The 23,264-nt window shown below is 31.4% G+C and overlaps 1 protein-coding gene and 1 pseudogene across 1 annotated transcript; both read right to left on the reverse strand.

The window, feature by feature from the left end:
• Positions 1 to 664: 664 nt before the first annotated feature.
• LOC108459510 (uncharacterized) lies at positions 665 to 1,380 on the reverse strand. The gene has a single exon (XM_017758895.2). It carries the CDS (start codon positions 1,248 to 1,250, stop codon positions 861 to 863), a length of 390 nt encoding a protein of 129 aa, XP_017614384.1. The 5' UTR covers positions 1,251 to 1,380; the 3' UTR covers positions 665 to 860.
• A 14,109-nt stretch (positions 1,381 to 15,489) lies between these two features.
• On the reverse strand, positions 15,490 to 18,357 carry LOC108459106 (expansin-A23-like; annotated as a pseudogene).
• Positions 18,358 to 23,264: the final 4,907 nt, after the last annotated feature.

The following is a 23,264-nucleotide window of genomic DNA, read 5'->3' on the forward strand; positions in this document are numbered from 1 at the left end:
GCCCCCTCCCCCCCCCCCCCCCCCAAAAAAAAAAATGGCTTTTGCACGTGGGTTTCTTAACAAGTCATTTTCTTCACAATTCATAGCTCACAAAGAATAACTGACTAAGCACGCCCGCACAATGGGTCCACTTTCTTAAATTTTCCATTTCTCACTTCATTTATTTACTTTTCTATTGGCAAAAATTAAAGCCCCAAGTCTCAAGTATTTAGGCTGAATCCTACAAGTACGCATTATACTTTGTACATTAATTTTTATTTATTTATATCGTATTTTTATTTACATAAGGAAGGATTATATCCTACACCATCTCTATTTTTTCAATAAGAGAATGACTAATCATATTTTTCTCCTAATATTTAATACTTTTAGTTGAATTTGAATTTTTAAAGAAAAAAATTTAATTTGTTATTTTTTATTAGAAAGGAATAAAGATAACTTGAAATTATAATTTTAATAATTTTATCTTGAATTTCAAAATTTTAATTGACTTTAAATTTATTTAAAATAAAAATATTAATATGACATAAAATTATTAAAAAATATACAAATGACATGGCGTCAATCCTGTACCTTAAACCAATTGCAATTTTTTTATTCGGCTTATATTTATTTAAGCTATGTCTATACATGCCAAAGAAATAACAAAGAAAAAAGGAGAAAATAATAGAAAATTTTCTATGCTTATAATATATATAGGTTTCCAAAAACCTTTCCTTTTTTTTTTTTCTTTTTCATTTTCCGTCATTTTCTCCTTCACCAAACAAGTAACAAAAGATCTTGCCTTTCTTCTTGCATGAAAATGAAAATAACCCAAAAGGAGTTCAAAAAAAAAAAAAACTTGATTGATTATTTAATGACTATGACTGATGTTGTTGAACAATTTGGTGCTGCATTTCATTATTAGACCCTTCATCACCATGATCATAAAACTCAATAAGCTTTTGCAAAAGAAAAGCTTGGGTCTTCAACACAATGATGTAGTCTGCAGTTTCTTGGAACAGCTGTTCTACTTTAACTATCCCATTACTTCCGTTTCTGACATTATTACCAGGAATTAAACTCTTCAAAGCTGCGAGCTTCTCGGAAATTACCTCCTTCGACTTAGAACAGGACTTGCTGCAAATCCTTCTTCTCTTACTGCTGCACACAACTTGTTTCCTCGCCATTTTTCTTGCTCTACTTCTAATTGTTGATGATTTTCTTTCCGATTTCTTCATTGGGTTTTTGAAATGTTTTTGGATCCTCATTTTTTTTTCTTTTTTTGCTTGGTGGAGGAGGGAAGCTGTTTGTCTCGAGAGAAAGGAAGAAGAAAATGGTGAGAAAATTTTTTTTTTCTTGCGAGAGAATACAGAGAGCTTGTAAGTGGTAACGGGTTTTTGTAAAGGCAAGTTAAGCATTTGCCACCCGTTTTATGGTATTTTACGGATATGCCATTGTAGTATTCTTTTAAAATGGATTTAATTTGGGGTAAACTATCCCAATGTCACTAAACTATTAGTAAGTTTTTATTTGAGCCACTTAACTTCAAAAGGTTACAAAATGGTCACTGAACTATTCGAAAATTTTCATTGAAGTCACAGAGCTGTTAAAATCATTATTATATGGCATTCTCTATTTGCACTACATGCACTAATTAAAAACTCTCATTCTTCTTCTATTTTACAATTTAGTTTTTTTTTTATGAAACGACTTTAACATTACAATTTATGAACCAAAATCTAAACAATTTTTTTTTCCAATCTCTGATACTGGTCGTTAGATGAACTTGAATCTAAAGTATGTTCTTCTACGCAATGATAGGTATTGATTTACTATACTGGTCGTTGAATCGTCGTTTGGAGCTTGCTAGTTGAATGTTTTTATAAAAAAAGTTATAGCCCAATGACTTAAATAAAAACTTTCGAATAGTTCAATTCTATTTTTTAACTTTGAAATTAAGTGACTAAAACATAAACTTACTAATAGTTTAAGAACCTTGGGTGCGTTTATCCTTTAATTTTATACTTTGCTAAATGCATAATTAATTTTAATTTATTCATTTGAATTTTCAAAATTAAAATATTTAATTTAAGATTTGTAATGATTGTTTTATTAAAATTAATTTTTAATAATTGAGACGAGTAGGTTATTAGAATTAAATCCAAACTATCATGCCACACAGCACAATACTTTTATAAGTAAGCCAAAAAAATTATTAATATAATTCTTTATAAAATATTTAAACTATTCATAACTTTTCTTCAATTCTTAAATAAATAAATAAAATATCAAATGACACCATGCGACATAAAAATAATATGATATAAAATATAATTAACTATACAATATATAATATGTTACCAAAAGAATATTATATATTATGAAAAACAATACAAATTCAGGAGTATATATATCATCATTTATATAAAATAAACCATTATATATCTCATTTATTTATTTTAATCTAATATCATTTTATATAAATTTATAAAAAACAAAACAATTTAAATTCAAAATATATCTAAAAAGAAAATAGTATATGGTAGAACTCGATTCTAAAACATTAAAATCTTTAAAATTTCAATTTTATCATTTCAATCACAATTTTATTAATTTTTATTTTTATTTGTTTCATAAATTATTTAAAATATATACAGTAAAAGGTACGTGTATGTGTAATGATTGGGTGATGAAAGGCCAAAGCACAACTTGCAAGCCCAACAAGTCAGGAACGGAGGCCAGGCCACTGCTCCTCTCTGCCACCACTCTTAAAGCCTGCCTATCTGTAACGCCACATGCACCACCGTTCTATCCTCTCTTTTTTTCTTTCCCAGAATACCCTTGTATCTTCAAATATTAAGCATTTTCATTAAATTTAACATTATTTACGATTTTATAACTCAAATAATACTTGTCACTGAGATCTGAGATCAATGGTTCGGATATTATGTAAATATATAGATTCTCTTAATTATTTAGTTTATAACATGTATATTAGAAATAAATTTAGTAAACTTGTAAACGCACACTAATTGATAATTTAGGGTAGATTTAAATAGACGGTGCGTTTATTCACGGTTAGTGTAAAAATAACATTGACAGTGAGATTGGATACTGTAATAATATTGTAGCGTGAAACAAAAAAATAAACTAAACGTATCGCATTGCACCTAATCGCCCATCCAAATCCACCCGTATAGTAGACAAGAATGGACCAATGTAGAAATGTGAAAAGAGGATAAACTTAGGTGATTATTGCTTATAAGGATAATGTCCAATCAAAATATCAAATATTGGAGTCCACAAGATAATTTCTAATATAATTTGTCCAAGTGAAGTCCCTTAACAATAAAGAAGAGAACTAGATGTTAAACTCAATCAATTTATAACACATTCTCACCGCTAAATAGAAAAGAAAAAGTAGAGGGCAAAAGAATGAAAACAAGGGGCGGGGGGTAAGAGGTAGTTTGGATTATTAGGGTTTAATGGCATTGTTGGCTTCCCTAGAGGGTGCATGTGAAGGTGATATGGGCCAACAAAAGCTCCATTGGGTGAAAGAAAAGCACATGGAGGGGTAGGGCAAGGCACATGGCAGTTTGGATTGTAGCTTCCAAAGAGGTGATTGCATGTGAAACAAAGGTGAGACAGTGAAGCAGCATGAATTGTACACCGTGTTCACCACATTCCCTGCATGGCCCAACCTCACTACAGCTTCACTCCCTATTAATACCATTTACCATATACAACATGAAAAAGTAATATGAACCCAACACCATATATACAACTATCTCCACATTCTTTTTAATATACGGATACTATATGTATATACCATTTCTTTTTGTTCTTATCTCTTATTACCCATTTTCCCAAAATTTTCCATCTTTATTTTAATTTTGGAAAGATTAGCTTTGATTTTGTTTATTATTACAATTGAGTTTAAATGATCACATATTTACACTTGAGTTTTTCAGCTTTATTTGGGATTCTCCATGTATGTCATGTATAACATAATGTGATGATATCATTCTTTTAATCATTTTTATTATATAAATACAATTAATGATCTCTTCGTGAATTGATTGAACAACACTCTCGATTGTTCAAACTATATTTAAATTTAAAATGTACATTTTTATATTTAAATTTAAATAAAAACATTTAGTTAATAAATAGTATTTCATATCATACAAGTTTTAAGACTATTTTAATTATTTATTTATGTTAAATGAATTATTTCCTTACTTAAAAACTATTTCTCCTCAAAGTTAGCAACATGTTTGGGTCCTAAAATAATTTGTTGTTTTTCAACAATCTTACCTTCCTTAAAGTAGACTCAATTTGCCTTAAATTATTCATTTCTTTTTGGATCAGTTCATCAATAAGTTGGACTGTAAATGAGAAAGAAAAAAAAAAGTCTATGTTTTTGGGCGAATTTTTGGTGAACTAATATATATCTTAAAATGATTTCAATAAATATTATTTTTTAAAAATAGTTATTAAATTTTCGATTGAGTTTTAGTTTGACTGATTTGAGTATTGTTGTCAATATAAGAGAACGTGGGTTCAAGTCAAATTTAAACAAATAAGATTATCCTCCTATTTATGAATTGAGAAAGAGCTATAAGTAGTTCTAGACACAGTGTCAAAAATAACAAATATAATCAGAATCTACACTACATATGATCATTCGTAATTTTATAAAGGTAACACTAACTCACTTGTTATAACATTTCAAATATTTTCCAATTATCAATATTTCGTGTTTTTATTTATCATTAAATTATAAATTATAGGGTGTATTGTAAATACGAAAATCCTATAATTATTAAATAAAAAGAAATATAAGAGAATTTAAGTGTTTAAATCATGTGTTGGTTTTAATTTACTTTATTCCTTTTGTTTTTTGGTCGGCAAAGGATAGCAACAGCATGCATCAACATGGATACCTCAGCTTTTTTGGTTGGGCAAAAATCCCATGACCCACTTCTTTTGTCTACCATGCCTACATTTCTTCCTCCTAACTTTTTGTTGTTTTCTTTCTTTTTCTTTTTTTTTTTCTGATTTTCATTCAATTTTTTGGATTCGAAATTACATCATATAATTACATAACTTGAATAAAAGAACATACCAAAATTTTTATATTCCAAATTATTAATTTGTCGAAAAATGTTATAAAGCTAAATTAAATTAAAAACTGACTGTGACATGAAATATACCAACACAATATGAATAGAATTTCAAATATAATTCAAAGCTAAAAACAAGAGTGGACCTATATGTTTGGACCTAGATAAAAGGGAAAAAAGGCTAAAATATTGAGAAAGCCCTTGAGCTTTGCTATTTTATGTAAAAACAATACGTATGCCTCGTATTTTTTGGCTTTTCTTTTTTCAGGTAAACTCTGTTTTTAGTTTCTCACTTAAACTCTTATTAGTGTAAGTTATTTTAATATTAGTTTCTTACTTAAACTCTGATTAGTATAGGTTATTTTAATATTATTTGACATACAAATTTAGCCTATAAATAGGCCCTTTTTCACACTAGAAAAATAACCCATTACACATTTAGGTATTAGCTTTTACAAGCTTTTAGAGATTTTTTGTTTACGTTTTGAAGGTTTTTATTTCGGGTTTTTTGGTTTAGTTTTATCTCCATATTTTGTACTCTTCGCTTTTGTCATTTTAGTGAAATTATCTCTCCCTATGATTTTTTATCCTCTTCGGATGGGGTTTTCCACGTAAAATATTTGTGTTAGATCTTTTCAATTTCTTCGTTATTTTACTTGTTCGTTGTTTAACCAGGTTTATCCCCAACAAATTAGTATCAAAAGCTAATTCGATTTCCGCATTCAACCCGTTCAGAAATGGCAACAAAAAGGTTTGATATTGATAAGTTTAATGGCATAAAAAATTTCAATATGTGGCAAGATGACAATCCTGATTTAGGGTGATCTTGAAAAGGTCCTTACAGAGAAGAAGCCTGTAGATATGGATAAATCAGAATGGGATAGGTTAGATAAAAAGGCTCTATCCATGATTCAATTATGTCTAACAAATATTGTGTCGCATGAGGTTTTGATCGAGAAGATGGCATTCAGCTTATAGAAAAAGGTTAGAAACCCTTTTATGCGACAAAGTCTTTGGCTAATTTATTGGTGTTGAAACAACATCTATACACATTCCGCATGGACAAAAGTGAACACCTTAGAGGTCACATTAGTCAATTTATTACTCTTTTGAATAATTTACAAAATGTTAAAGTTCAAATTGACAATGAAGATCAAGCTATGCTATTATTGAGCTTTTTACCCCTTTTTTGCAAATCTTTCAAGGAATCCCTAATTTATGGCAATGATAATCTCTCGTTCGAGGATGTGAAGGGTCATCTGTTGAGCAAAGACAAACTCGAAAATGAATTTGGTTCGAATAGCAAGCTAGATAGGTAATCCTCAGATTTGGTAGCATCGAAGAATCGAGATAAGAGATGTTATTGTAAGAAGTTAGGTCACGTTAAGGCATATTGTTACAAAATGTGAAATAAAAAAGTTGCTAAGAGCAACGAAGAAGATTTAACTGATGCTAATTTGGCCAATGACAAGGGTGATGATTTCTTGTTGGCGTCAAAAAATAAAAACTTTAAGCTTACATCCGAGTGGGTCCTGGATTCAGGGTGTTCTTTCTACATGTGTCCCAACATGGACTAGTGTTCTCTACATACAGTTCAGTTGAACGTGGAGTTGTGCACATGAGGAATGGTTTACCCAGTAAGGTAACAAGAATTGGTACTGTTCAGATCAGGATGTACGACGAGCCCATTAGGACACTATCAGATGTCAGGCATGTGTCTGACTTAAAGAAAAATCACATTCCTTGGGAATTTTGGACTCGAAGGGTTGTAGAATTAACATTGAGTCAAGCGGTATTAATGTATCATATGGGGCTCTCGTTTTGATGAAAGGTAAAAAGATTGGCAGTCTTTATGTTCTGGAAGGATCAACGATTACTGGTGAAACAGGACATCCCTCTACTGTTAAGGACTTGAAGCCAACTCGTTTGAAATAGAGACAACTTGGTCATAAGAGGGAAAAATGTTTAACCATTTCGTATAATAGTGGTTCTCTTTTGGATGTAAGTTTTGAAATAGTAGGGCATTGTGTTCGTGAAAATCAGACTCGGGTCCATTTTGATTTGGCAGTGCACAAGTCGAAGGCTAGAAGCCTTCCAGCTTCTAACCACAACTTCGACTCAGTTAATATCTTGCATATTTTGGGATAAGCCCATGATGGGCTTTGGCAAAGAATGTGTTGTGGAAATACGGTCAAAGTGGAGATTTGTGGAGTTATACCTCGTATTTTTTGGCTTTTCTTCTCCTAATTAAACTTTGTTTTTAGTTTTCCATTTAAACTCTGATTAGTGTAAGTTTTTTTAATAGTAATTTTACACTTAAACTCTAAGTTATTTTAACATTATTTGACCTACAAATATTGCCTATAAATAGGTTATTTTTCCACTCTAGAAAAATAAACCATTACACATTAAGGTACTAGCTTTTACAAGCTTTTAAAAAAAATTTTGTTTATGTTTTGAGGGTTCTTATTTCAGGTTTCTGGGTTTAGTTTTATCTATATCTTTTGTACTCTTCGTTTTTGTCATTTTAGTAAAATTATCTTTCCCGTGATTTTTTATCCTTTTCAGAAGGCTTTTTCCACGTTCGATCTTTTTAATTTCTTTGTTATTTTACTTGTTTGTTGTTTAATCAGGTTCGTCCCCAACATAAACGATTGGCCATAAAATGTGTTTCATTCCCATGAATGGAGAGCGAACCTCCGACTACCTAAGTACTTAAGCTTTAATTTGTACCAAATAAACCTTTATTTTAATTTTAATCTAAATAAACTCTTAACCTTAGATTTATACCTAAATAATCTCTTTAACATAAATCAATATTTCATTTAAAATAAGGGAAAAATTAAGCACAAATCAAATGGTAGTGGTTTATTTAGGTACAATAAAAGTATAGGGGCTTATTTAACAAAATTAAGTTAGTTTTAAGGACTTTTCTAATAAGAAAGCAAAAAAAAAAAAAAAGGATAATTAAGTTATGATGTAAGATTTAAAGCCAAAAAAATGGGTTGAATCTTACTCACAAGTGTTGGCTTGTAACACTCCTCACCCGTATTCAACGCCGGAATAGGATTACGGAGCATTATCGAACTTACAAAACAATTAAACATTCATTTTCTCAATTCAAGCATTTATCATTCAATTTCAATCAATATGTCCCTAAAACGAGCCTACTAGGCCCTAAACATACTTTGGGAGTAGTTCGGGACTAAACCGATAACTTATGAAACTTTGAAGAACTTAGAAAATTTTTCTCAAAATAGGAGATACACGTCCGTGTAGCCAGATTGTGTGTCTCAAATGACCATCAGGCACGCTCGTGTCACAAGCCGTGTGGACATTCGAAATGGGAGCACATGGTCGTGTCCCGACCCATGTCCTACCCCGTGTCCAAACAAGTGAGCTTACTAACTTGGGTCACACGGCCAACACACATGCCCGTCTGCCCTAAAAATGGCCATACACACCCGTGTGTCAAACCGTGTGCTAGGCCGTGCCAAGCCTGTAGGATATACTGACTTATGCCACACGGCCAAGTCACAATACCGTATGTGAGGCCGTGTGGAGCATACTGACTTGATTTATAAAACCACAACAGAGGACACACGGCCGTGTACTTAACCGTGTGTCACACACGGCTGAGACACACACCCGTGTCTCTGCCTGTGTGGACAAAAATAGGCTATTTACCAAGCCAATTTGCCACCCAAATAAGCATATACCTACACAACCAAAATGGCACCAAAACATAGCATAAATGAACATCTCATTTAGCCACAATCAACACTAATTAATACCATTTCCAATACTGACAACCAACATGCTTATAACCTCAAGTCTTACTCAATCAAAACATACCAAAACATATATACAAATCAACTAACTAAACCTTTACCAAACATACATCATTTTTCACCAAATCACAAACATAATTCATATCTAAAGTCAACTATTTAACATATACTATATCAATAACCACAAGCTTTATAATATAAGCCATTCACACGTCTATCCATAAACTCAAGTATCGACCATATATGCACATAACCAAATCCACAAAATTAAGCCAATACTCATGGCCATATTTACAAACCAAAATATATGTCATTACAAGTCATTACATATAACCAAAATCACTATCAACCCATAATCAAAATGACTCAAAATACTCATACATGCCATATACTTTAAATACCAAAGTTTAAAGGTACCAAGTGATAGGTGGTAGTGTGAAACGATCTCTGACAATCCCTTGATCTGAGCTAGCTTTGATAACTCTATGAAACACGGGAAAAATAAACAAAGTAAGCTATAAAGCTTAGTAAGCTCATGTGAAATAAACTTAATGCAATCACATATTTATAGTTCAATAATTTGAATACATCGACATGTAGTTTACATTAACTAACAAACCTTTCAAATACTCATTCACAAAACTATATACTTTCACCATCATTTCTTCGATTTAATTGCTAAAATAGTTTATACACATACCTGTACCATCTCGTACAAATCTCATACACTTTCTCATCTTTCATTTACCGTTAAACCATTCAAAATAGAAGTCAGATACTCAAAGGTTTCACACGATAAGTACCTATACCATGGTCCGAAGCCAAATCAAAGTAACTTATCTGAAATACTAATATCATGGCCGAAGCCAAATCAGTTGATATGCATGGCCCGAAGCTAAATCGGTTTATCTCGTACCAGAAGTGCTATATCATGGCCTGAATCCAACTCACTGTATTCCCCAATGACGTGTCACTAATATCTTAAACTATTCTAACGGTTCAACCGGGATTCCAACTATCGAATCATCGTCGAATCATTTCCAAACTCGTTCGTAGTCACATAATCACAATTTATGCTATATCAAAGCATATATAATACAATTGAAATGAAATTATAACATACAAACATACCTCGGATGCTAAAACAGTGAATCGAGTCAACTATTCTGTAACTTTATTCTTTCCCCGATCTAATTCTGTATTTCTCCTTTCTTAATTTAAATATATTCAAAATTAACTTATTCAATCATCTATTCATTCAATTTAGTCCAAAACACACTTTAATAAACTTTTGTCCCTAAACTTTCATATTTTTCACAATTTAGTTCTTATTTCATAATATCACAAATTAATGAAATTCAAAATAAACCCATGCTAGCCGAATTACCATTATGCCCCTATCAACCCATATTTTTCATTTATTTTACATTTTAACCACTAACTTTACACATTTGACAATTTTAATCCCTATTTGGCATTTTCACTAAAAATCACTTAACAAAACTTGTATATCTATCAACAAGCATTCATAATCTATCAAGAAACTTAAAAATACACATGTATTCATCAATGTCATCATTCAAAATCTTTAACAGTTTTGCAAAATAGTCTCTGGGCTAGCTACTACTAGCTGCAACGATCACAAAAACATAGAAATCATTAAAATCGAGCAAAAATAAACTTACGATTAGATCATGAAGTGGCCGAATATTTCAAGCCCTAAAATGGCTTTCTTCCTCCTTAAAATTTGGAAATAAGAAGATGAATGGCTTAAAATTATGTTTTATTTTAATTAAATTAACCTTTATTTATAAATTTACATTTTTAACCTTAATTAATAATCATCAAAACACCTTAATAAATGTTCATATATGTCCACTCATGCTATTAATGGTCTAATTACAGTATAAGGACCTTTACTTTAAGGTTCTATAGCTATTATATACTTTTAGCTAATAGGAATCCACTTTTACACTTTACGCGATATAGTCCTTTTTATCCAATTAACCATTCAAACGATAAAATTTCTTATCAAATTTTCACACAATCACTCAATCATGTTGTAAACATTAAAATAATAATAAAATAAATATTTTGGTCTCAGAGTTTTGGTCCCAAAACCACTGTTTCGATTTGACTAAAAACGAGCTGTTACATGACTACGAGTAAGGCATATTGCATTTTTAAAGAGAACTCATATCTGAATTTTTTTTAACATAGAAACAAATGAATATCATTGATCAAGGAAGGTTATAGTTGCATGTCTTATAATTGCCACATCTCTATTGGCTATCACAAACAATGCCTACCCATCATCAAAGAAAATGGAAAATGCAAAGCCAAAACAAGAAAAAAAAAAACAGAAACAAAAAACCAAACTAGGAAACCCAAACACAACCAAAATTAATCAAAATAAACAACACAACCTAAAAAGAAGCAGCCCCAGTGCTCATATCTTCTTGTATAACTCATTCATTAGTCAAAGACTTATCTAGAATCTCTCTTACTCTTTCCATTAAAATAACAAATTATTGTGTAAATATAAGAGATCCTTGTAGATCTGAGTTCATAGGAGTTCCAAAATCTCATTTACTCTAATCTCAGGTAATCTTCTTTTTTCAAACCCTTCCCAACAATCCTCTTCGGTCACAATCGGCTTCATCTTCCACCTTTGCCAATGCCTCTTCTATCCAGTACTTAGGAGACAAAAAGTGCCTTCCTTCATCCTCCAGAGCATACAAATGTAACATTTCATAAGTGATAAAAGCATTATATGTGATTTTTTTTCATGGAACAAAAGTAGCTTATGCTTCATTAATACACCATTTTAGCACATTCATGAATCTATTGACCACAACCTTTGATATTATCTTATAAATCACATTAAATAAACTAATCAGTCGAAACTATGACATATTATTCAACTCATTTACTTTTGGGATGAGTACTATATTGGTTTGATTAATCACCTTCATATCATTTATATTAGGTTACATCCCCTCCAACAATATGCCAATATTTTTGATAAAATAGTGCAGGAAATCCATCCATACCTAAAGCTTTTAATGGTGTCATGCTTTTCATCGCCTCCATTATCTCCTCAGCCCAAAACTCTGCTTTAACTTCATTGTTCATATTTTCCATTGTACAAGTCTGAACTCTAAATAAGACATGTTCACAATTTGTTACCTGTGACGCAAAAAATAGCTCCTTAAATAATCAGTTACTACCATGGCCATCTTCTTTCCCCCTTCTACCCATTCTCCATTCTTGCCTCTTAGTTTCTTTATAATATTTCTCTTTTTCCACTGATTTGCTAAATTATGAAAATAGGACGTGTTTCTATCACTGAAACGAAGCCAGTTCACTCTCGCTCATTGCTCTCAAAATAGTTCTTTATCTGTTTTCTCAAGTTAAGAGCCAATTTAACTTCTACCAACTTTGCTAGGATATCTTCATCTGGCTCCACCAAATTCAATTCATTCATGCTCGAGTTCAAGATGTACAAAGCTTCTCTTTTGTTTACATAGTTCTATCTTATCCAACTTGCCAGTTTAGTTCCTAACTCTCATAATTTTGTGGGGATTTCATTCCTGTTCGACTCCCAGAATCTTCTTATCTATTGTTTACAACATTCCTTAAGAATCCAATTGGCATTGAATCTAAATTGCAGACTGCTTTAAAATGAACTACCTCTAATATTATCTTACAATTCAATCAGAACCGAATAATGATAAGAAAAAGTGTGAGATAAATGCTTTATAGAATATCCCGAAAAAAGTTCTAACCAAGCCAAATTGGAAACTCCCCGATCAAACCTTTCTCTGACATTATTTCTCGATAATTACCCTCTATCCCATGTAAACCATTGTCCCGAGAATCCCAAATCACTAAGATCACATTCCTCTAGTGTTTCTCGAAATTTTGTCATGTTTTTTTCATTTCACAATCGACCCCCTTTTTTCTCAAAAGAAAACATTATTTCATTAAAATCCCCTACCACCAATTAAGGTAAGCCTTGATCTCTCCCTAAATGCCTTAATAGATTCCATGACTCTCCTCGTCGTTGTTCCTTTAGAGAACCATAAAACACCATGAACCTCCAATAAGTCATGTCGTTCTCCTCATGTACCTCCATATCAATAAGATTAGAGAAAAAAATTCCTTAGATAAATTGAACAATCACTCTTCCATCCCAACTATAAACCCCCTCTCGATCCATATGCTCCTACATCGATACCATTTACAAACCCGCACTTCATTTGAATTCGTTTCATTCTATTTGAACTTACTTTTGTCCTTGTGAGAAACAAAATTTGGGGCTACATATGTTTCAATTTATACTTAAGATGATTAATAGACAGTGGTTGTCCCAAACCATAGACATTCTAACTTAAATTTTTTATTGCATCTGACTAGCTTGCTTTCTAGCAGCTGCTGATATCTCATTATCACCTTCTAAATTCGGTGAATCATAGATTACAGAAACAGTTGGTTGTACTTCCTACGTGCGTTGCCTCTCATTCCCATCTATCATTTCAATTAGGTCGTCTTCCAAGTTAGAGCCTACTTTCATCTGTCTAGTAATTTCCTGCCTATTAATTAGTCATTCCCTTCCCCTTCTATTCAAATAAGGATTAGAAGTTTAAATGACTCCAAAACTCCTTCCGTCAACACGCACATCCAGATCCATTCCTATTAGACTTCCACATGTCTAACTAACGTCCAAGTTATCATCCCGGAGCCATTTACTATTCACCAGTGGCGCCCTTCTTGGTGATGCTCTCAATGAGATATCCCATCTGAATTCCACTTCCTGAGAACCGAGTATCACCTTTATTGGACAAAAACCCTCATCGTGGCATAATTTCTCATACAGAAAGCAGAACAACGTTAAACTTTCATAGTGGAAATAAACATACCCTTCCCAATTTTGGTTTAATAATAGTTTTTTCTTATGTTTCAATGGCACTAGAACATCCAATTTAACCCTGATTCGCATATACCTTCTTATTCCCCTTGTCACAAAAGTTGTATCATATTGGATGAACTAGCCAATAAAATTTTCAAACTGACGTGCTAAACCCTTCGAAATCACCCCCATCGGAAGATTATAAATTTGCACCCAGAACTCTGAGAAAAAAAGTGGGACTTGTAGCGAATATTCTCCTAGTTCTAATCGATGAAATATAGTAAGATGTCTATTAAAAGACCATGGCATACCATCCATCAGCCTCTTTAGATCTATTTCATAGTAGAATTGAAACAAACTTCTTTTCTCCCTGATATCTATTATAAAGACCCCTCCCAACGGATGTCATAGATCAGCCAAAGTATTCTTCATAGACGGAAAATGTACCACACTATTTGTTATCAACTCCTCCATTATCATAAAACTCTATTAACGCACCCCAAATTTCACCCTAATCGAAAAAAAAAATCTAGGAAAAAGAAAACAGACGTGCTATTTTAACAGACAGAGGAACAGGCATGCTATACTAGCAGACCCTTAGCAATCTTTATGTATCATCTTATTTTGTAGATAATATACTCATATTTGAATCATAGAAATGATATTATTGAAAGGAGCAATTATAATTTATTTTTTTTAAATATCATGTACCATAATATGTACATGGAAAAGTGACAAAGAAAAATTAGAATGAATCTTGAGTAAACATCTTGTAATCCAAACTTAAATCAAATAAAATCTTTTGAATTAAATAGTAATCAAGATTAATTCAAATTAAAAAATATTTATCTTAAATTCATATCATTTCAAATTAAGTGATAACTCAAGCTTTAAAATAATTTAGTTAAAGTCAGACCCAACTCATACTTAAGAAGTCCTGAGCTTTTGTTGGGAATGACTTGAAAGGCCGAAGGTTAGGTTGGCTAAAGCTTTGAAACTAATGCATTGCAATGGTCCAATGTTAGCCCGTATAATTCAGCCCCTTTAATAAAAATGCTACAATTTAAGCACATTCCATAAATTCTATGAATTTCTTTCTATTTATTTTTTATTATGTTTACTTTTAAAAATTAATCTCTGGTTAGTAACGTAGAATTTATTGCAGTAAAACAATTTAGTTCTACTTGATACTACAATGTATCCATTTTTAATATTTTTTACTACACTCGCTCTATTCATGTAGTGTAATATTTTCACTAATAACATAACAAATAATTTTTTCAATTTATTTTATTCCATTTGTATTAATTTTTAATGAAAAATACTGTGTTCTATATTTCTTTAATGAAAAAATTTGATTTTAATTAAATTAAGAGCGAACATAAATACAATTGAGATTTACTTTTTGAATTTAATCAATCTAGTTTATATTGTCTACAAAACATTTGATATTAAGTATTCAGAATCTTAAATACTCGAGTCACAAAGAGATGGAAAGCCTTTAGAAATTTCTCTAATGTAATAATTAGTGTAATAATATGATATTTTGTATAACCACACAAAACCTTAATCTTGTGTAATTGCATGTAAGTTGTAAGAAAACAAGTGTTAGACTAAACATTTTAATAACATGTGAATGAAACAGGATAATTTTGGGCAACATTATCTCAAAATTTGCAATTATGTTTATTAAATTTCTTGTTTTATATAAAACAAACATGCACGCCTAGGGCATGCACCAATCAAAACCCTAAACTATAAACTACCTTAAAAACCAAAAAAAAAAAAAAAAAGGATGTCCTAGAAGTTCTTTTTCCCATCAAATACTTGATTAAACTGCCAATTAGCTGGCACAACGTTATCGAACACAATCATTTTCCCTTCACTAGTAGTCACCTGAAACGATAAGCCTTGCCCCACTAACTTCGTTCCCGTCTGCCAATTCACACCCCAATTGCGGCTCATCTGCAACCACGACCCGGTACTCGACCCTTTGATTTTAACATCCTTAACATCACCAACTCCTCCTACGTTGTACAACAACACCAATGTCAAGTAAGGGTTTCCCTTAATTTGGAATTGAACCCCACCTTTCTTGTAGCACAAGACACGACGGTACTTGACCGGGATGATCCCGGCTTTGTAATACGCTAGCTTAGTGAACATCGGCTTTGATAGATCAAAGTGTTTTAATGGTGGATTGCACCAGTTCCCATCCGGTTTCGAGTAATTGGGAGGACAAAAATTGGTTGCGGTCACTAAGATAGAGCCGGCTTTCGGATAACACCATTGAGGGTCATTGAAACACTTGATCTCGAAACAAGCCCCGCAGGTGAGACCATTGTTGAACAATGCTGTGCTTAGTGCTGTCGTCTGGAGTCCATACCCTTCTTGAATAGATCACCATATCCTCAAGCTCCCTCTGCAATAATCAAACACGGTCTCAAGATTTAAATCTCGACATACGCAATGCAAAGCATAAAATGTTGCAATAACCAAAACACAATATATATACTTACGCATGGTGCCACCACCACTCATATCACCATAAAATGTTGCATGGGCATCATACCAGTTTGAGTCAATCATTTGATTACCCATAAGCATATGCCTATTGGCCGCCATGGATGAAATCAAATGAACTGTAACCATAAGAAATGAAAAGAAAAGCTTCAGGGTAGCCATTGCTGCAAAAAGATTTTTATTATTTTGATGAAAAACTGGGGCCAAGAACTGACAGATAAATATAGGTCAAAAGGAATTATAGAAGGAAAGGAAATTTATAAATTATGAGACTTTAATTTAACCCGTTTAAGCTAAAACGATGGTTTTGGTAATTACAGCAAAACTAATGTAATGGAATTAAGAAATTATGGAAAATAATCTAATGTTTTTTATGAATTTGGAAACAACCAGCCCAGTTTTTTCTTCTACTATGTTTCCGTTACGTTATTCACTAATTACCTGAGAAAGGGATTAACTCAATATCACCCCCAAAAAATCTATTAATTATTTAATTAAGGATTTCGTTACTAACTGATATGATTTTGTAACACTTTTTTTAGAGTTTAATTCATTACCTATTTATTTAATTTTTTTGTTTCTTTTAGTCTTTAAATTTGTATTGTTTATTAAATCGTCTAAAAATGAATAGAAAAATTAACGTTTATTAGCTTTGTTGATGTGACATATATTTTGAGGTGATTTGACAAATAATACTAGTTTAAGAGCTATAAAATACAAAAATAAATAAATAAATATAGAAGGCTAAAATGATTTTTTATAAAGTTGGAGGCCAAAAAATTATTATGCCAAAAAACCAAATCCATTATGAACTACAAGTACAAATACATATACAAATTCAATCAAGTATAATATAAAATCAAATTAGTAAAAATATAATAGAATAAAATCAGACAAAATCCACTCCTAATATACGTATATGATAGAGTGGAGACTTACATATTACAACTACGCATGCTACCAAAACTTGGATACTAAAAATTCAAAAACTCCACCGTAATCAGCATACCTCGCCTCAGTTGCATAACACCTGTTGAGATTAATTAAATTACTATTTATAACAATATTTTATATAAAATATAAATAGCTAATAAAATATAAATATCTAACAAAGTCTGGTTAATTACTATAGGTGTGTTACCTTTTAAATTCATTTTATCAAATTTATTTATATAGAAATTTTATTAAATTTACTTACTCATTTTATTATTTTCCATATAATTTTATATATAATTGTATTTCTATGCAACCATAAGGTGTGGTGTGGTAATTATTCATCTTATTTCTTAACAATGTAGTCAAGGGTTCAATCTTTTGTTATAAGAATAGAACACATTTTATGACTAGTCGTTTACAAAAGCTTCGGAAACTTCAAAATCAAAATTTTTGCATTTATTTTCTTTAAAATTTTATTTTAAATTATGTCACATAAGATTTAACATATCAAATTAACGATTTTTGTAACAAAAGGACATTGTTGATATAACATTGGCCCAACTTGATCCCAACCGATTATAAAGTAAACTTAGGACAAAAAAGGTCCATTTAAAATATAAGCTAAGGTCTAGTTTTGATATTCAAAGTCTACGTTGAATTTGACCCGTTTTTCAAATTTATAAAATGTTGAATATAAAAATTAAATAGATTATTATAATTTATACATTATTTTTAATTTTTGTTTTGTTTCGTTTAATTAAGATAAATCAAGTGATATCGATACAATGTATATTATAATGAATTCATGTCCCTATGAGAAACAAAAGTTGGGGCTGCATATGTCTCAATTTATTCTTAAAAAATTTCATAGACCGTGGTTGCCCCAAAATATAGACATTCCAACTTAAAATTTGTATTACATCCAGCTAGCCTGTTTTCTAGCAACAGCCAATATCTCATTATTACCTCCCAAATCCGGTGAATCATTAATTACAAAAACAGTTGGTTGTACTTTTAGCGTGTGTTGCCTCTTCTTCCCATCTATCATTTCAATTAGGTAGTCTTCTGAGTTAAAGCCCACTTCCATCTGTCCAGTAAGTTCCTGCTCATTAATTAGCCACTCCCTTCCCCCGTCAATTCAAATAAAGATAAGAAGTTTAGATGACTCCAAAACTCCTCTCGTCAGCACGCCCATCCAGATCTATTCCCATTGGACTTCCACCTGCATGACTAACGTCCAAGTTGTCATCCAGAAGCCATATGCTATTCACTGGTGGCACCCTTCCTGAGAACCAGTTATCACCCTTATTGGACAAAAACCCTCATCGTAGCCTAATTTCCTATATAGAAAGCAGAATAATGTTAATCTTTCATAGTGGAAATAAACGTACCCTTCCCGGTTTTGGTCTAATGATAGTTTTTTTCTTTCGTTTCAATGGAACTCGAACATCCAATTTAACCATGATTTGCATATGCCTCCTTATTCCCCTTGTCACAAAAGTTGTATCATATTGGATGAAGTGGCAAATAAAATTTCCAAACTGACGTGCTAAGCCCCCGAAATCATCCCTATCGGAAGATTATGAATTTGCACCCAGAACTCTGAGAAAAAAAGTAAAACTTGTAGCAAATCTTCTCCTGGTTCCAATCGATGAAACACAATAATATGCCTATTAAATGACCATGGCATACCATCTATTAGCCTCTTTAAATCTATTTTATAGTAGAATCGATTTTCATAGTAGAATCGAAACAGCCTTCTTTTCTCCTTGATATTTCTTATAAAGACCCCTCCCAGCGGATGTCATAGATCAACCAAAGTATGGACACTATAGGAAAATAGACTTTTAGAGGCCTTTTTTTTTAGCCTTTAGGATTTAGGGTTTAGGGTATAGAAAATGTCGTAAAAGTTTGCGATATTTATTTAAAAAAACGCCGCTAAAAGTCATGGCCTTTAGCGGCGTTTGTGAGAGAAGCGCTGCTAAAAGTCATGTCCTTTAGCGGCGTTTGCGGGAGAAACGCCGCTAATAGTCATGGCCTTTGGCGGCGTTTGTGAGAGAAGCGCCGCTACTAGGCATGGCCTTTAGCGGCGTTTGTGGGAGAGGTGCCGCTAATAGTCATGGATTTTAGCGGCGTTTGTGGGAGAGGCGTCGCTAAAAGTCATGGCTTTTAGCGGCGTTTGTGGTAGAGGCGCCGCTAATAGTCATGGCTTTTAGCAGCGCTTTTTTTACAAACGCCGTAATTTTGGCAGAATTGCAAATGTATATTTTTCACCAATATCCCACCCTTCCTGCATTAAATCCAACCAATAACAGCAAATATAGCATGAAATCCAACCAAAAACAGCAAATGTAGCATAAAAATTAAAACCAAAAAGATTAAATCTAAATGATACATCAAATTCAACGAAAGATATATGATGTAAATTAATAAATGAAGTATAACTTAAAATATTCTTACAATAATGTTAAATGTGAAAATGTTAAAAATATTCTTACAACCAGAAAACCAATTTCTAAGATGGCGACTTTTGCGACTGCTGAAACATCTCCATCATTTGCTTAAGTTGTAGCTGGAGCTTATCGTACTTTCTGCTTTGCTCTGCCTTCCTCGCTGCTGCCTCTGCCTCCCTCGCTGCTGATGCTGCCTCCCTCGCTGCTGCATCCGCTCTAAACTATTGCTGAAGTTCTTCATATTTTCTTTAAACCTCAGAAATTTTCTCAACTGTGCTCGCTTGCATCTGAGCTATCTTGTCTCTTAACTTCTGAACTTCAGCTTAAGCTTGACTCCCGAAAGGCATGTATTATTGGGAGCCGGAGCCAAAATATTGGGTCGGGGTAACACCAGATCCTTGAAATCAAACCCGACCATACATTTCAGGACCCAAAACTTCAGTAATAATTCTGTTATCAATGTTTTCAAGATTAACAGAACTATCATTCGAAACAATCGCTTCATACTCCGCCTTCTTCTCCTTTAGTTTCTCCTAATAAATCAATCAAAGAGTTAGAAACGGAATATATAATAAAAAAGAATGCAACATAACTTAACACTGTTTAAAACTACTAATGACAAATTAAACCATTATAATTAAACATTATAAATATTTATAATAAATCAGATTATTAAGTAAATATACCATAATTTCTCCAGCTTCGGATGTCATAGGAGATCCATCTTTCTTTCTATGCATAATCTCAAAAAGCTGAAAGCGTCCAACTTTTTGACCAGACGAGACTTTCTACAATATAGTAGTAAAAATATTTTAATAGTGGAAAGTCATTAATATTTAGGGTTTAGGAAATTCATAATACCTCAGCCTCAGCTACAGAAGCAAAACTTCTCGACCCTGCTGTGTGGGTGAATTTTTATTTTTGCCTGCTGCTTGTTCCAACTCGCTCACGGTCCTACATAATGAAATTATTATTATGTATATAGTAAACACTATATACCGAAAAATTTATAAGAGTTTGGAAGTACGTAATACCTCTCCTTTCTTTGAATTCCAGAATCTAACCGTATCTTCCCATTGGTACCTCAACATTCCCTGTGGGACATTTCGTAATTTTTCTTCGAGGGTTATGTCTTTTTTAAAATATTCTTTTTTCAAATTACTTGTATGGTCTCTCCATTTTTTACCTAATGCCTGCTTGATATAGTCATCCTAGACCTCTAAAGCAAATCTCTCCTAAAAAAACACAAGTTTAGAATGTAAATATAAATGAAACTTAAACCAAAGTATTATAAATTACATTCACGTTTTGTTACCTTAATACTATCGAGAGCTTGATTTTTGTTGCTATCAGGCATGTGATGCCATGATTCGTAGTTGATGGGCAACATATTGGCATTTCGTGCTACAATGCCAAAATAGCCTGCTAAAAGTCGAGCTTCAGATCCAACAGGCTTACCATGTCTGTTTCTACTTACTTTGACACGCTCTACAGAATTTAAGTCGTATAAATCTTTAAGTAGCGTACATCCTCGACCTCTGCACATGCCACCGATTTTAACTGAAAAATAATATATTATTATATTAAAATTGAAAAATAAATCAATAATAAAAGTCAACACACATGTAAAATAAACTTAACATTACTTTGAAATTCTGCGAACTCCTCAAGTGTCTCTGGCACATTCGAAGATCCAACCACTGTCTGCTTTTCATTATTTGCTTCTTCCGAATTTGGAGTATTCTGGACAATACTTAAATCTCGTAATCTTCTTCTACGCATTTTTCCTATAATACACATAAAATAGTTGAAATTTTAGTAACTAATTAAATAATAATAGTACATATAAAATGTTGAAATGTTTTACAAGACTAAGATTTAAAGTATAATATTACATATAATTAAAAAATCGTAAAATCTTACTACATCGTTATTCGTAAATATATTTATCCACATCATCTTACACGGGCAAAGAATCATATTCTCTTGGCTTGCATTTTGAAATGCAAAATTTAGAAAAGTTTGTACCCCATTTCGATAGGCGTTGCTTACCATTGACAATTTCATCCAACTCCTATCCATTTCGTAGTTCTTGAAGTCTAAACTTGACAACAAATTACACGAGTAAGTTGTTTATTTATAAGTATAATTAACTTATGTAAGTTATGTGAGTTATGTAAGTTCAAGTATATATTTTACGTACTAGTGATGTATTCAAGTATATATATTTTAGAATCTTATAAATTTTGCACATTAATAATTTATACAAGTATAAATTCTTATATAGTAAAATGATATAATATTTTAATTATTTTCAGCATTCCATTTTCTTAGATTTAATATGTTCTTATATATTAAACTTGACAATAAATTTATTACTTGACATTCCATTTTTATACCTCGAAAAAAAATAAAAATAAATTTTGACGATGTGGAAAATCACATGGAAAAAATTATTTTAATTTAAATTATATTTATAAAAATTATATTAATTTAATAATATTTAAATAAATCAATCCAAATTATATTAATTAAATAATATTTAAATAAATTAATCTAAATTATATTAATTAAATAATAATTAAATAAATTAATCCAAATTATATTAATTAAAATAAGATTGAACCTTGTTTTAATATAGACGTGTCTTTTGCTTTTATTTGACAAATCACATGTGCGTTAAAATACAGATGTACAATAGTCCACACTTAATTTAATTTATGTTTTACAAGTCATCTTTTCTTAAGTACATGTTAAAACATTGTGTGAACATCCGTATTTAGCTTAAAAGCTATGATTTATTTTGAATAAAAAGTTTTAACTTAAGTGATAAAGCGGACGATAATATTTGTGATAAACGGACGAGAATATTTCAATAATAATTTAAATTTAATTATAAAAATATATAAAATATTTTATTAGATATTTATATCGGGATGGGACATATTATACTAATAATTTAATTTATTAAAAATCGTGATAGAAATATAGAAATATTTAATCACAAATTACAAAAATAGGGTAGAAAAAATTCACGTGGCAAGCATACATGTAGAGAGATATAATATTATTAAAAGGTTGCAAATTGAGCAAAAATTCACTTAGCTCATGCAATACATGGCAGATTTCAATGGAGAGACATCAAATAAAGATTTAGCAAATTAAATATACATACCTCTTAGAAATTGTAAATTGGATGGTAGAGTCAATTCCAGCAAATTAAATTACACCTGTAAACAATGAACAGCCATGAAATTAAAAAATAATCCAAGGATAAACAAGAATAGTAATTTGATTTTTACATTAAAAAAAATGTACAGCAATAAACTTAAAAATTTATAGACTAAAATGGAAATTCAAAAACCCTTTGAAATTAGACTAACATGGGTTTACTACATCCACCGTTTACAACATGGGTTTATTGCTTCTATAAACTCAAATTAGATATTGTTGAGGAAATATAACACATTCTGATAAAGTACAAGGCTAATGGATATCAAAAGTTAATCCATAAGTAGAAAACCTCACAACTATAAACCTA

Source organism: Gossypium arboreum, chromosome 4 (assembly GCF_025698485.1).
Source record: "Gossypium arboreum isolate Shixiya-1 chromosome 4, ASM2569848v2, whole genome shotgun sequence".
NCBI classification, from domain to species: domain Eukaryota; kingdom Viridiplantae; phylum Streptophyta; class Magnoliopsida; order Malvales; family Malvaceae; genus Gossypium; species Gossypium arboreum.

Bases quoted from the DNA above. Each gene is read 5' to 3' on its own strand.
- LOC108459510 (XM_017758895.2), bottom strand. From the start codon at position 1,250: ATGAGGATCCAAAAACATTTCAAAAACCCAATGAAGAAATCGGAAAGA.